Source organism: Microtus oregoni, unplaced genomic scaffold (assembly GCF_018167655.1).
Source record: "Microtus oregoni isolate MIOR12 unplaced genomic scaffold, Mior012 000047F_ref0000412, whole genome shotgun sequence".
Lineage (NCBI taxonomy): Eukaryota > Metazoa > Chordata > Mammalia > Rodentia > Cricetidae > Microtus > Microtus oregoni.
This window is the reverse complement of record NW_024543221.1, coordinates 13,076,177-13,090,625: the sequence shown is the minus strand read 5'-3', so window position 1 is coordinate 13,090,625 and position 14,449 is coordinate 13,076,177. Positions and strand designations below refer to the sequence as shown.

Genomic DNA, 14,449 nt, shown 5'->3' with positions numbered 1-14,449 from the left:
GACAAATCTTTACATTGTCCAAGAACATTATTCTCCAGCACCCCAGGACCACCAGCCCAGATACGACATCACCCACAATGGGCTGGGTTCTCCCTAGTCAATCACTAATTAAGAAAATGCTCTGCACGCTTGCCTACAGCCTGATCTTATGGAGGCATTTCCTTAACTGAGGCTCCCTATCCCAGATGAATTTAGATTGTGTCAAGTTATATAAAACCACCCAGCAGGCGCCTTTCAATATCTGTAACTTGTTTCTTGTCTAGGGTAAAACACCCAATGCCTGTAACTCTCTGCTTCTTACTGCATCAGCCTCTTTGTATGTAGCTGATTTTGAACTGTCCCCAGTGCCACCTCCCCACGGGGGATGCCCACTTGCTGCTTGGTCTCCAGGCCTTTCTGCTGGCTCCTTCTGGAGTTGCCCGTCTTCCCTATCTCAGGCTGAAACCCAGCACTTGGCAGTCTTGGGTGGATTTTCTCTTCATGTGGTGGAGTCAAGGTGCCTCTCCAAACCCAGGGCATTGATTGACATTTAGCTAATTCTCTTCCACTTCTCTTTGGGGATACAGTGTGTGGGAAGAATAGAGCAAGGGATAAGGGAAAAAAAAACATTTTAGTGGACTATTCCCATGTTCTTGTGGTGAGTACTAAATACTCTTTATAGAGAGGGGGTAAACTGGTATTAAGTCTGGGTTTTCTGAATGTATCTTGAGGTAGTATTAAATGTTCAATTTATTCATTCAAATTAAATAGATACACATCAGGATGAATGCCTGTAGGTTTAAATCATCTCCCTCACCGGTCATTACTTTTGACTTGGCATTTTCTGCCAGCCTTTAAGAATGTAGAAAATGAAGAGAGCTCTACCTCTTATCCCTCATCCCCACCCCAACCCACTCACTGTGGTGCTGACACAGTTTCTGCATCAACTCAGAGGGATGTTAAGTAAATATCTGATGTCTACACCTCAATTACATTAGTGTAGAATTTTCATAAATGGTACACAATTGCTTTCAACTGTCTTATATTGTTCACTATCCCATTTTGTGCAATGCAGTAAGGTGTTGTATAAGTTGGGTAGCTCCCTAAAACAGGGTGCTACAGAAACACCAATTACAGAGCATCAGGGAGAATCTCAGTATTGAAAACAAAAACTCATGCTATTGTTCTCAATCTTTATGTGTTGTATTCGTTTGTTTGCTGTTGAGAAGCTCAAGAATTATTAAGTATAACAGGTAATTTAGGGTAAGGAGACTTTATGAGTATTATATAAACTCTCCTGAACCAGTGGGGGCAAAATTACATACCATTCTGTCAGAATAATGTAACACTTGAGTGCTCCTTTTGGGTTTGGGAGGGCTTTTTAACCTGGTTGGTAAAGAGACAATTTAAATTGCTCTTTTTAACAGTGCTGTTCAGCAATAAAATGAAATGTCAATACTTCAGAAACTGAATAAAGCTAATTGTTAGGAATTACATCTTGGCAGTCTCTGAAAATGGAACGCAAAGTAGGCTTCCGATTATTTTTACACATTGAACCAGAGGGATGTTTTCAGCCCAGCTGGCTGCTTTTAATACTTAACTTTCCTCGATGCATTAAGGTCTCCGAGCAGCTGAGTGCTGGGAAAAGTACTTATTTTATGATATCACCATCTAAGGGAACAGGAGGACTTATGGTCAAGGTCTAGGGAGGCCTGCTTAACTCTGTTCATGATGATGAAAGTTCCTGCATGTTTGTTACTGAGTCTTACATGTTGGACTTTGAGGACTTGCTGTCAGGAATAGGTTCTGTGTTACCATGCCTTCACCAACAGCAGGGGCTAGAGCCCCAGAAATGGGGCTAATGTCCTGTATTTGAACTGAGTACTGATAACTCAACCGAGTTCAGACTTACAGGGAGAAATTGTTCATCAACTGATGATCCAGGAGAGGAACTGGCTGACCTGAAATGCTGGTTGCTACTCAAAAAGATCATTAGGGAAGTGAAAGAAAAACCAATTAGGATAAAATTTAGATAAGACACAGGATAGGCTGTGTAGGGGAAAGTTGACCGGGGAAGCATTATGAAGACTGGAAAGGAAGAAAAGAAGAGAGAGAAGAGGGTGGGAAAGGAAAGGAGGAAAGAAAGAAGGATGAGGAGGGAAGAGAGATGGAAGGAAACAGCTTCGTACACGGAGTGAGCATTGGATGGCAGAGAGTCAGTGGAACAGCTGAGGAAAGGAGCCTTGTGGGGAGAAAGCATGGCTGCGTTCTGATCCAGAGCTACCAAAGATGCTTGCCATGTTCCCACACACCACAGATTCCATCTGAAGCAGCTGCAGATGATGACAATCCTGTAACTGGGGTACTCCTTTTTTGGAGAGAGTTTAGTGGCAAATTTGGGTTCCCATCTTCATGACTGGAACCGAAAAGATTATAGAATCTAAAAGGTGGCGGATGACTGGGAAAGTGTGTTGCAGGGGTGGAACACCAAAGCGGAGGACTCCAAGAGGAAGCACAGAGCCTCCGATGGTGTGGTTAGGGGGACAAAGTTTTGGAATATTTTGACATTGAGTGACATAATTAAGGCAGCCCCTGAAAATATAACGTAAGATTGGCTCCAAATTACCCAATTGTTTGTTATTTGATCAAAGTGAGTAAACAATTTTGTTTGGGGCTATTCTAAATTTGATGAACTTCCCATTAGTGTGGAGTGCAGAGACAGCATGGCTGAAATGAAGTGACGCCCAGTTTCCTTGGGACTAGTTACTAAACTGTCAAAAACAAGACTCGTGAGGCAGCTCCGTTTAATACTGGAGAGTTGATGTGACACAACCTGGGTTGAGATCCAACCGTGTAATGCTGGTTGGAAGACCATGACTATTGCCTTGTGGAGAAGATGTCCTTTCCATTAAATTTACTCTGACTGTCTTACTAAAAATGAGTGCTGTAGCTATATTGGAACAATTGCTTCCCATGAGAAAGTCCCTACCCAGCAATGGGGAAGCAGAAGAAAGAGGAAGTAAAAGCAGGATGGGAAATTTTCTCTTCACAGAAATGTGGCTAAAAAAGTAGATTAGAAGGAAAAGAACCCATAGGAGCCCAACCTTTAGAAATGGACTCGACTCTCTGCCTCTCTAAAACAGATTCTCTTTCCCTCCTTCCAGAAAAGGGTTCTACTAACTTGGGAAAGCATGCAGCTGGTATTTTGTAGATCTGTGTGGAAGGAGATGATCTCTTTATACAAACACCTAAAAAGACCATACTCTTCGATAGCTTAATTTGAAAATCATTTCCAAGACTGGAAAGTTCCCCGAAACCATTTTGGGCTTTCTGCCTTCCGGTGAAGACTGGCAGAGGAGAGGAGCTGTTGGGGAGGAGGAGTGCATCCATGTAGACAGTCACAGAACCAGACCAAGGGATCTTCTCACAGCCCAGAGTGAAGGGCAATACATTCGTGGTTACAGTTCAGAAATCTGGGCTCAGACTCAGTCATTTTTTATTTGCTTTATAACATTAAAAATTAAACATTAAAAACCACAAGTCGTGGTTTTATGCCTTGATATCCTGGTCAGATAGATTCCTAGGGACAGATGCATCCAGTTCTGGAGCTTCAGTTGTACTGAGCAAAAGAAAAGCATCCGTGTACTTTGCTTCCAGGGTTTGTTTGAAGCTGGCTCTGCAGTATATTTCATCTGACAGATCCTGGCACCAAGGGGTGATTGAAAAGAAAAGAGCACTACACCAAAAATCTTATCCCTTCCAAGGAGCAATGCGAATCCCAACACTCGGTATATTAACATTAGAACCCAGTTATCATTTTATATACTTTTAATACTTTTGTTTATATTCATTCATTATCATATATGGTAATAATTAGTTAGGAAACAAGTTTATTTAGTACTTAACCTCCTAATAGTAGAAAATAGCTCCTACAGGCAATAGACTTCTCAAAAAGCAGTGATAACTTACGTGATATTTATTGCTACTGTGTATATATTATATGAGTTATCATATGCTTATTTTTTGTCTTTGACAGAAACTCTTGATCAGAAAATGTTTTGTTATTTTACTGGCCTTTGTCACGGGACATGAACATTCTGTACTGTTAAAATTGGTTCTGATGGTTAGGTGGTACTCAGCAAATGATCAGAAGGTAAGGTTTCTGGGTTGCCTTGTCTTTGGGCTGTGCTAGGGCACACTCTCTCGGAGATCATGAAATGTCAGCCTCACAGTGGAGGACCTGGTGTCCGCATAGGAGGCTACCTGTCTGTGTCTGACAACAGCCGGCAGCTTCTCACTAGTTCTGAAGAGTACGTGATGCTGAAGCATTCCCGTAGAGGTGGGGAATGAGCGCATTTCTCTGAATTACTACTTTCCAACACGATGGTAGATGTCGCCTTGTCGAGTGTTTGGGGAAACAGAGGCTTCACCTTCGGCTTTCAAGGAGTCTGCTTCATCTGTGATGGGAACCAATGGAGTGATGAATACCCCCGGGAGCACTGATGAGTCACCTGTAAAATTTCTAAATTGTAACATCCAAAAGAGCTGTCCTCTTAGTACAGCCTGTCAATTAGGCAGTTTAGGAAACTTACCCTAAAGATGTAAAATACTGCAAGTACTTGCTTTTAAAATATGTTGTTGCTGTTTAAGGGCCTTCCCAGTGTTACTTGGGATGACACAAAGAACAGAAGATGTAGGCTTTGGACCATGGCTGCAGAGGCAAGCAGCCAGCGTTCTGCTTTTGCAGGTGCTCTGCGGCCTGGAAAGACCTCGGATTCTAAGCACAGGTCTTGTCCATAGGGGCCAAGGAAGATGATGGTTATCTAAAGTGAGAGTCGCTCATCTTCCATTTGCAAGGCGTCTGGTTGATCTGCTCCCACAATCAGGAAGCACAGAGTTGCATGCTGGACCCCATCTGGCTTTGGCCTTTCACCTTGTTCTTCATCTGTCCCCAAAGCTCTCTCCGTGATAGTGTGCTTCCACCCGCATTCAGAATGACTCTCTGGCTTCAGTTAATCCTCTCTGGAAAATCCCTAGGAGACCCTTGCCGGCCCACATAGGGAAGGTATAGCAATAGCCAGAGTCTGCTACTGCTTCCAAGGTGCTGCCCTGCAGAGCTGCTGGAGCTGTGACAATGGAGAGGGGACTGGTAAAGATGGAGGAGTCTCTGCAGACCTAGGTGCCTCTGCTCAGCTCCATAACTGGAAACGTAGAAACTAGGTCTGAGAAACACATGCTAGACCTTAGCTGTGCGTATCTGGCTAGGCAGGAGTGCTTCCCACAGGCTGCCTCTCCCTGTAGAGAGGAACAAGATGCCTGGTCAGATTGAGGAAGCAGAAGCCCTTTGACCTGATTATGTATAAAGACTGTTATGATTAGTTTGCCATTTGTTCACCCAATTTGTCCAGCTGACCTGGCTAGATTCTCCATGCATAGACCTTTCTGGAAATACCCAACAGGACCCAGCAGGCAGAACCTGTCACCGGTCATGAAGCCAGATAAGCAAATTAAACCAACATTTGTAACAAGTTGTACCGAGAGCTGGGGAGGGGAGGACAGAGTGTACAGTGTGGTCCAGGAACGAACAGATGATGATCAGATTGCATTCTAGGCGATTGGGAAATGACTTTCATGAGGATATTCAGTTCTCTGTGAGCAGGGACTATCCCAGAGGACAGGACGGAGAAACATTAGTCTTTGTCTAGGAGGCAAAGCAAGTGTGGCCTGTTCAGGGAGCTGAAAGAAATATGCAGAGGGTTCCCGGGAGTAGAGCTGGTGAGGGCGGCTGGCAAGAGTTGACTCTGGAGGGGCAGGCAAGCCCGGATGGCATGAGGTCCTTGGAAGAGGTGGACTGTTACAGAACTTCAGGGTTGCTGCAGTGGAGAATGTGTTTGGGGAAAGGGAGCTGGAGACATCTGGGGGTGGGGGCTGGTATGAAGGAGAAAGTGGATCTGCAGAACCACGGGTGTTTTGAAGTGAGAGGAAGTGTTAGGAGGGCAGGCAGGGTGCTGATAATGTCTGACTTGGGCAGCTTAGTGCATGCAAGTGCTGGGATGGTATTGAGAAGTTCTGCAGTGTCATGGGGGAGACGTGAATCTGTGATACCTTCTTGTCATCCAGAGTGAGGTGCCCACAGAGCAGTCAGTTAGATGGACTGTGTGTCCAGGGGAGAGCTGACCTGGAAAGAGAGGTATTAGAAAATGTGAGCACTGACAAACAGAAGGACATGGTCATCCAGGGAAAGAGAGAAGACGGCAGTGCGGAGGAACAAAGGCAAGCTAGGGGAAGATGCCAGGCAAGGAGTGCGGAGTGTATAGACCAGGACGGGGCTGACCGTGCACAAGGAGAAGGCTCTCCAGTAAACGCCCACACTGCGGAGTATCCACAGTAACCACTAAGGACCACAGTGTGGTCTCCAGCTCCATCACTAGGTGACGTACACTGCTGTGTCTAAGGGAGAGGGAGTGCTATTTCAGCTGCTCTAAGACCTTTTAAAAAATAAAGTCCAACGAAACCAAACCAACTTAATACATGAAAATTCATTTTAATTTTCCAGAATGTCACAAATATCAACATTCCAGACAACAAAAAATTTTAATTATTTGATGTCCTAGGGAGCTTCTTTGAAATTCTTTAGAGATTTTATATATTTTATATGTGTGGGTATTTTGCCTCCATGCGTATATGCGTATGTGAATACAGTGCCCACAGAGGTCGGAGGAGGGCATCTGATCCCTGGAACTGGAGCTGTGGATGGTGGTGTCCCAAAGTGAGTTCTTGTTCTCTCTCTCTCTCTCTCTCTCTCTCGTTCCTTTCTTTCTTTCATCTTTTTTTTTTTTAAACACAGCACCTTCACTTCTTGGATATATGTTTGATCAGTGTTAAAATGATTCTGTACTTTATTTAGGTCACTGTTATTTTTTGGTTAATGACTATGTTGTGATACAGTTATATAAAAATGCCACCTTTTTTTCTCATTTCTTTAGAAATGGGAACAAATTAATCTTTTTCTTAAGGACTGGGGATAACTTTTCTTTCATAGGCATGCTTTGATTTGTTTTTTTTTTTCCTCCATAATTTTAAAGCTTAGGAGCTATGTTTCCTAAATCCAGTATCATAAAGAAAAGTATTGCCAGGTGGTGGTGGTGCATTCCTTTAATCCCAGCCCTGGGGAGGCAGAGGCAGGTGGATCTCTGTGAGTTCACGGCCAACCTGGTCCATAGAGCAAGTTAAAGGACAGGCTCCAAAGGTACAGAAAAATACTATCTCAAAACAATAAAAGGAAGGGAGGGAGGGAGAGAAGGGAGGGAGGGAGGGAGGGAGGGAGGGAGGGAGGGAGGGAGGGAGGAAAGCAAAGTGAAGATGGACATAGTGAGGAAAGAACACGCACTATTGCTGCTGCTTTTGATGACTAGCCCAGGGAGTGTTTTTAGGAGTTGACTCATTGTTTCCTGTAGGAGATTACAGCCATACACACTCACCCTGGTACCATCACCAGTTGTAGGGCTGGATTTCAACCTAGTCTGAATTCTTTGCATTTCTCCAAAAAGTTTCTAGTCTTAGGATTAATAACTAATGAAGACACCCTTGGGCATCGCGTCACCGCTGGCTTTGTTATGTTTATTGTCTGTAGGGTCTTTTGCATTCTAAGAACATGCTCACATGAGCAGCTGTCTCTCTTGTTTTATACTAATGACTCTGGTGCTCAACAGTGAATGCCAAACGGCTGCCTATGGGCACACAGGATGTGATTGCACACCAAGTCATTCTCCTGTATCCCGGCCTGTTTCTGACTATTCTCACTTAAGCTCCGACACCCCTAAAGGTTCTCCACCATTGGGGATTCTACCAAAAGCAGGAAAATCACATTCCCCGAATGGGCAGAAAGACACAGCCTTGCCAGAGATCAAGTACAACCAAGGATAGGAGGCCATAGTCCGAGGATTCAGACAGCCAAAGCCTTCTTGCAGTTGCTGCTTTACTACTTGGCAAAGATGCTTGTATGCAGGATGTCTCAAAATATAAAAGAAAGGAAGGAAAGAAGGAAAGGAAGGAAGGAAGAAATTAAGGAGGAAGGTAGGGAAGGAAGGGAAAGAAGGAAACATGGAAGGAAGGAAGGAAGGAAGGAAGGAAGGAAGGAAGGAAGGAAGAAATAAAAGAAGGGAGGAAAGAGGGAAAGAGGAAGGAAGTTGAGAAGATAAGAAAGGAGAGAAAATGGGAAGGGAGGGGAGGGGAGGGGAAGCAAAATGAGGGACGGGTGGGTTTACTTGGAGACCACAGTTCAAGGGGATACATACCAGACCCGATCAGACAACAGAATATCAGCCAGCTGGTCACATTGCATTGGCAGTCAGGAAGCAGAGAGCAGACAGGAAGTGAGGCTCAGGCTGTAGACGCTTTAGTCCTACCCCAGCTTCATCTCTTAAGGTTCTCCAACCTTCCCAGACACTGTCAGTCTCTGGGGTCCAAGTCTTCAAAACCATGAGCCTGTGGGAGACAGCACAACCAAGCCTTGCTGCATCCATCACATGAGAAAGGCTGGACTGCTGAGGGACCACAGGGGACAGTAGGCACTAGCATGCTTTGAAGTGCAGCCATTTGCAAAACAATTCATTTACTAAGGACTTATTTTTTTTTATTTCACAAAATGTGGAGGAGGAAGAAAATAAGATGAGCATATACAGAGAAAGAAAAAACAGTAGCAGCATGTGGGCTTCACAACATTGGCTTCCTTCGCCCATGTGTCAAATTGAGGGGATGTGATTTTAGTGATGAGTTTATCCATTCGATAGACATTTGGTGAACTATGTCTGCTACATACCAGGTACCTAGTGTCAAGGGTATCCAGGCAGTTTATATTCCAGCCAGAGATAACGAAAAGCTAACCAATAGAAAAATTAACAGTTGACTTTTGATAAGCAAAGTGTAACTTTCATTGTAAGAAATCTGTTTTTAAGATGTGTGTGTGTGTGTGTGTGTGTGTGTGTGTGTGTGTGTGTGTGTGTGAGAGAGAGAGAGAGAGAGAGAGAGAGAGAGAGAGAGAGAACATTACCTAGGAAAAGGGAGAGGAGTGGCCTTCTGGGATATGGAAAGAAGTTAGATGTCATATCTGCTTCTTATATTTGTTTGTTTTGTTTGCTTGTTTGTTTGGGTTTTGGTTTTCTAGACAGGGTTTCTCTGTCCTAGAACTCACTTTGTAGACCAGGCTGGTCTTGAACTCACAGAGATCCACCTGCCTCTGCCTCTCAAGTGCTGGGATTAAAGGCATGCACCACCACTGCCCAATTTCATATCTTATTCTTGAATTCACAGACACTCATTTAAACAGAAAATGTAGATTAGTTTGTTTTCTCTATTATATTAGAGTTTATATTAAATTTCTCCTAGGGAAAACTCATCAAAGAGTAGACTAATATTTGCTGGTTTTACTGTTGGATAATTATGAATTGTGAAATAGAGCAGGCAGGTTCCTCCATAAAATCATCAGCAATGGGAGTAATGGTCAGGTGTAATTGTTTTAGTTTATGAATAATTAATTATCCTTATTTTATAATAAATTTCAAATATTACACCATGCCCAGCCAGGAGGCATGCCTATAATCCACCATATACTTGAAGGGGACCCTGAACCTCTCTCAGGTCAGGATTCAGGGTCTTAGGAGGCTGCGCACTGAGACCTTGTTGCAAACATTTTGTTCTAAACTTCTATTAGGACAGTTGACTTTGAAGTAAACTAGAATAATTAACACATTAGAAAACAAAAACTATTTCATCTAAGACCTTACTAATGGAGACATTTAATCTTTAAGCTATACTTTGCCTTTAACATTAAGTTGAAGTTGCAGAGAAACCAGATCTTCTAGCTTTTCATGTTAAATGTGTTATTTTAAAACCCCAGGACAGTATGTATTCATAAAAAGCACATTACTGTGTCAGACAGCAGGTGCTCTGGACTCAGAGACAATGGGGACTGTGATTTCATGCGCAGTTAGCCTGGCAAGGAGACAGCTGCTTAGGAAATGGAGCATCATGTGAACTGTGGATGGTGATTTACCCCTGGGTGTAAGATTCTTCGGGAAGCAATTCTGAGTGGTTGGGTTTCTCACCAACAGATACTACCTATGCTTTGCTAGCCTGAGAGCACCCCATCCCAGTTTGCTTTCTATTGCTGTGATAAACATCAACGTCAAAAGCAATTTGGGGAGGAAAGGATTTGCCTGGCTTATACCTTTTAGTCCATCATGAAGGGAAGCCAAGGCAGGAACTGAAGCAGAGATCATAGAGGAAGGCTACTTGCTGACTTGTTCCCATGGCTTGCTCAACCTGCTTTCTTATCCCATGACTTGCTCTACCTGTTTTCTTATAGTACCCAGGACCACCTGCCCAGGGTGGAACCACCTACAGTGGCATGGGCCCTTCTACCTCTATCATCAATCAAGAAAATGCCCTATGGGCTTGCCTACAGGCTAATCCAATAAAGGTGTTTTCTCAAACGAGGTTGCCTAAATGCAGAAGATTGCAACTTCTATCAAGCTGACAAAACCCAACAGCGCTCTCCCACCAAAATCAGGGTGCAATTTAATCATTCAATCTTGGTTGAGAGGGAACTGTGTATGACAGTCCCCACCTATAGGCTCAGCTACACTCTTAGCTTGTAAGCACCGAGCCACCGCCTCAGGGCTAACCATATGACTGATGTTACTTGGCGTGCTGCACCAAGCAAGCACCTTTCACCTTCCCAGCTTCGCCTTTGCAGACCGAGATAGCAGTTCATCACTTCCTTCCTAAAACATATTTTAGTTCATATCCATTCACGCACATATTATGTTCGGGTCAAACCCACTCTGTTTTCTCCCCATCCACCTCGCACTACTTTCCCTCCACCCCGATAACATGTGCTCTTTTGTTTAAACACACCAAGTCCACTTAGTGGCATTTGTTTGTATATGGGCGTACCTCTACTGGAGTATGGAGAGCCTCTTGGGGGAGCACATGCATGGAGGACGTTGACTCTCCCCCTATTCACCCAGCAGCCACCAATCACTAATAGCTCCTCGGCTAGGAACAGAACTCTCTGAGACCTCCCTGCTCCATGCTGGGGTTTGGGCTGCCTTGATCACGTGCAGATATTGTGCAGGCAGTCCCAGCTGCCATGAGTTCTGTGCACAGAGGTCCTGTCATGCTCCACATATACCGTTGTGCTTTAGGTACCCACAGAACTTCTGTTACTTGCATGGCAGGCAAGAGAGAACCAAAGCAACACAAGCCCTAAGTGACCACCCAGGAAAGTGAGGCTGGACGCAGGCACAGCTTCCTGGTAGGATGTTCCCGTACACACACCACAAGAGATTCTTCCCTGTGATGAAACTTGGCTAGTTGAGGAGATGGCAGAGTCCCTCAAAGTCTGGTCCTTTTTCTGTTTTAGGATATAAACCTGCACACAGAACTGTCAAAGACTTGTAAGTGGCTTATGCTATGGAGTGAGTCCTTTGGTTTGTAGGTGCTTAAAACTTAGTAAGGGTGTTTAGCCATGGAAAGAGAATGGCTCCCCCTTGCGATAAGGTCTCTGTGGTTGGTGACGTTCATAGCTTCAGCCATGCTGCTAGGTCCTAAGTGGCAACACAAGGTTGGACCCAAAGGTCATGCACTATGTCTGAGTTCTAAACTCTAGGTTAGATCTGAGCTCACAGCTGCACTGCTGCCAGATGCTACCATGTCACCTGGGCAAGAATGCCCAACTCTTCCTCAACACTACCGCTTCTGTAGTTGCCTCTTCTACACCCAAGTCTTCAAAGCTACGGGCAGATGGAAGCAATAAACAATACCCCCAAAATTTGGGTACACATTAAGAGATTTCGTTTTTATAACATTTGCAATGTCTTCATGTATGTGCGAATATGTGTATGCACAGGTGTGGAGGCCAGAGGCCAACCTCAGATGCTCCTCAGGTGCCTTCATTCATTAATTCATTCATTCATTTCTGAAACAATGTCTCACTGGCCCAGAGCTCTCAAATTAGGTTAGACTGGCTGGCCTATAAGCCTTAGGGATCTGCCCGTCTCTGCCTCCCCAGTTCTGGAATTATAAATCACATGTCCCTACTGCACCTGACTTAGCATTTTATGTTTCTATGGCAGGACTCCCTGCATAAAAAAAGCATGTCTAGGGCATTAGAAATAAAATTTTATTTCTCAGGTTTATGTTTGTAATATTTTAGAGCCCTTTCTGTAGGAATTTGACTCTCGTTCTGTCAGTGTGGCTGTTAGTAACACTGTCTCTGTCAGAAGACAGACACCTTCTCAGTAAATCTCCCGAATAAGACAAGAACTATACAAGATGTAGCTCCCCGTGTTGATGGCTTCCTCTCTCTTCTTGGCCTCCATGCTCCAGGTGGGAGAGTTCAGAGCCCATGCCGCCGAGTGGACAGCCAACGTCACAGCCGAGTTCAAGGAGACAAGGAGACGGCTGAGCGTGGAGATCTATGACAAGTTCCAGCGGGCCACGTCCGTGAAACGGAAGCTCTCCGCAGAGCTGGCGGGGAACCACAGCCAGGAACTGACTCCTTGTAGGAGGACCCTGTCCGTGAACCACCTGACCAGTGAGAGGGAAGTCTTGCCTCCCTTGCTGAAGGCTGAGAGCATCTATCTGAATGGCCTGACCCCTCAGTGTGCCGGCGAAGAGATAGCTGTCATTGAGAACATGAAGTAGCTGCCTTTGGGAAGAGTCTGAGGTGTAGCCACAGGGCAGGGCTTCTCTAGGCTCTTGGGACTGTTGCTGGCAGCATTTAAACGGTGTGTATGATGAGCTCAAAGGGAAAGCAAATAGATACATCCATCTGGTCACCTTACATCCAGGGAGTTGGAGTCCTGCAGCGGCAGCCCTCTGGGGACTCGTGAGCTGTCCACTGAGTGGTAGTTGTGGATAGGCAGTGTTGATGCCTTTTCGTGCCCAGACTGTTGCCCTCCCCCTCTTTCCTACCGTGCCATAAGGCCTCTGAAGGAATTGGAATGCTTTGGTAGTCATGTAGCTTGGAGGAATATACCCTTGACTTTTCAGGGGTTGCCTAACTGAGCCTGGATGCAGACCACTTAGGGATGACAACATTTCTTTTTGTAAATGGCAAGAAACTCTCACGCAGCCTTTTACCTAAGAAATTTCCTGGCAGTGCCTTAATTTACGAAGAAACAGGACCCTCTCTTGTGGGCTTGTGGTTTCCCTTCCCTGCCCCCACCCTAGGCTGACCTCCGCTGACTCTTGTTTCCTCCTCCCCTTCACACACCGTACCTTGCTGGAAGCAATGTGTAGCTTGATGGAAGGAACAGATGCCAGCCATGGGCACAGAAAGAACACTCAGGAGCTCTGGTGTCACAAGACAACGCAGAGAAGGGAGGTCAGAGAAGGCCCTCTGAGTATTTATTTGACTGGGGTACCAATGGTACATCTATATATATGTACAGAGTATTAATTATCCGGCCGGTAACATCGGCTGCTTCTACATAGCCCCCTTTTTTCCTGGCAGTATTTGGAGTTTATCATTTATTAATAACTAGTCATTTTTTAAAGGCAGAAGAAGTGAGCACATACTTCTATAATCTAAGTGATCTAATAGAAGAAAATGGTTCCAACTGATATCACAAAGTGATTTCCAACAGTTGGTGTGAATTCATTCTGACGAAAAGAAAATAGCGAAGCCGTGTATGTGTATTCGCTAAGAAATGGCTCGCTGCCAGCGTGGACAAGCCCAAGGCACAGAAGGCTTAGACCCTTTATTTTCTTGAGTGGCTCTTGCCAAATTGTAGTGTTGGGTGATGCCCAGAAAGAGGGAGTACAGCCCCAGCCACCTTAGAGTCCCTCTGCCGAGGTGACTGAGTGTGAGCACAAACGCTGGTCTAAGGGTCACTGGGACTTTTGGGTGTGAGCACAGACGCTGGTCTAAGGGTCGCTGGGACTTTGGGGTGTGAGCACAAACGCTGGTCTAAGGGTCACTGTGACTTTTGCACATGGAATGATGCAGACTGCCAACCTACGTCGTCTCTAACAGTAGAGAAAATGCTGAGTAGCACAATTTAAGTCCCCAGAGTTATTTTTTTTAAGAGAAGAAAAGGCTGATAATCCATTTAATTTAAATTTATATCCTATAATTCTTTTGGATGTTTCAAAATTCAGAAAAATTTCATTTTGCAAACCGCTCCCCTCTCCTTTATTTCATACTCATATCTACTGTACACTGTATACGTAATTTTTAAAGTGCAGAAGAGAAACGATTCCTCTCCACGTAATTGCAAAACTGATTTCTTCTCCTTTTGGGGGAGGGGTGGGCATATGTGAACAAGTGGCATTCAGATTAAAGTCTTAAGAAATCAACCCAGGATCTTAAAAAAAAATCTAAAAGATTCATATTTTCTAAAATTTGAATTTAAGCTAGAAATGTAAATATCCAGTTAGCTTGCAGAGAGTACTTTTATAAACC

General features: G+C 44.5%; 1 protein-coding gene across 5 annotated transcripts in view; it reads left to right on the top strand.

Moving 5' to 3' along the window:
- Kcnk2 (potassium two pore domain channel subfamily K member 2) overlaps positions 1–14,085 on the top strand; it is a 188,220-nt gene extending 174,135 nt beyond the window's left edge. For all 5 annotated transcript variants that reach the window (XM_041635438.1, XM_041635440.1, XM_041635441.1 and 2 more), the window contains one exon: positions 12,370–14,085. In XM_041635438.1, the coding sequence (XP_041491372.1) occupies positions 12,370–12,687 (318 nt within the window). In that variant the 3' untranslated portion in view covers positions 12,688–14,085. The remainder of the gene's footprint in view (positions 1–12,369) is intronic.
- Positions 14,086–14,449: the final 364 nt, after the last annotated feature.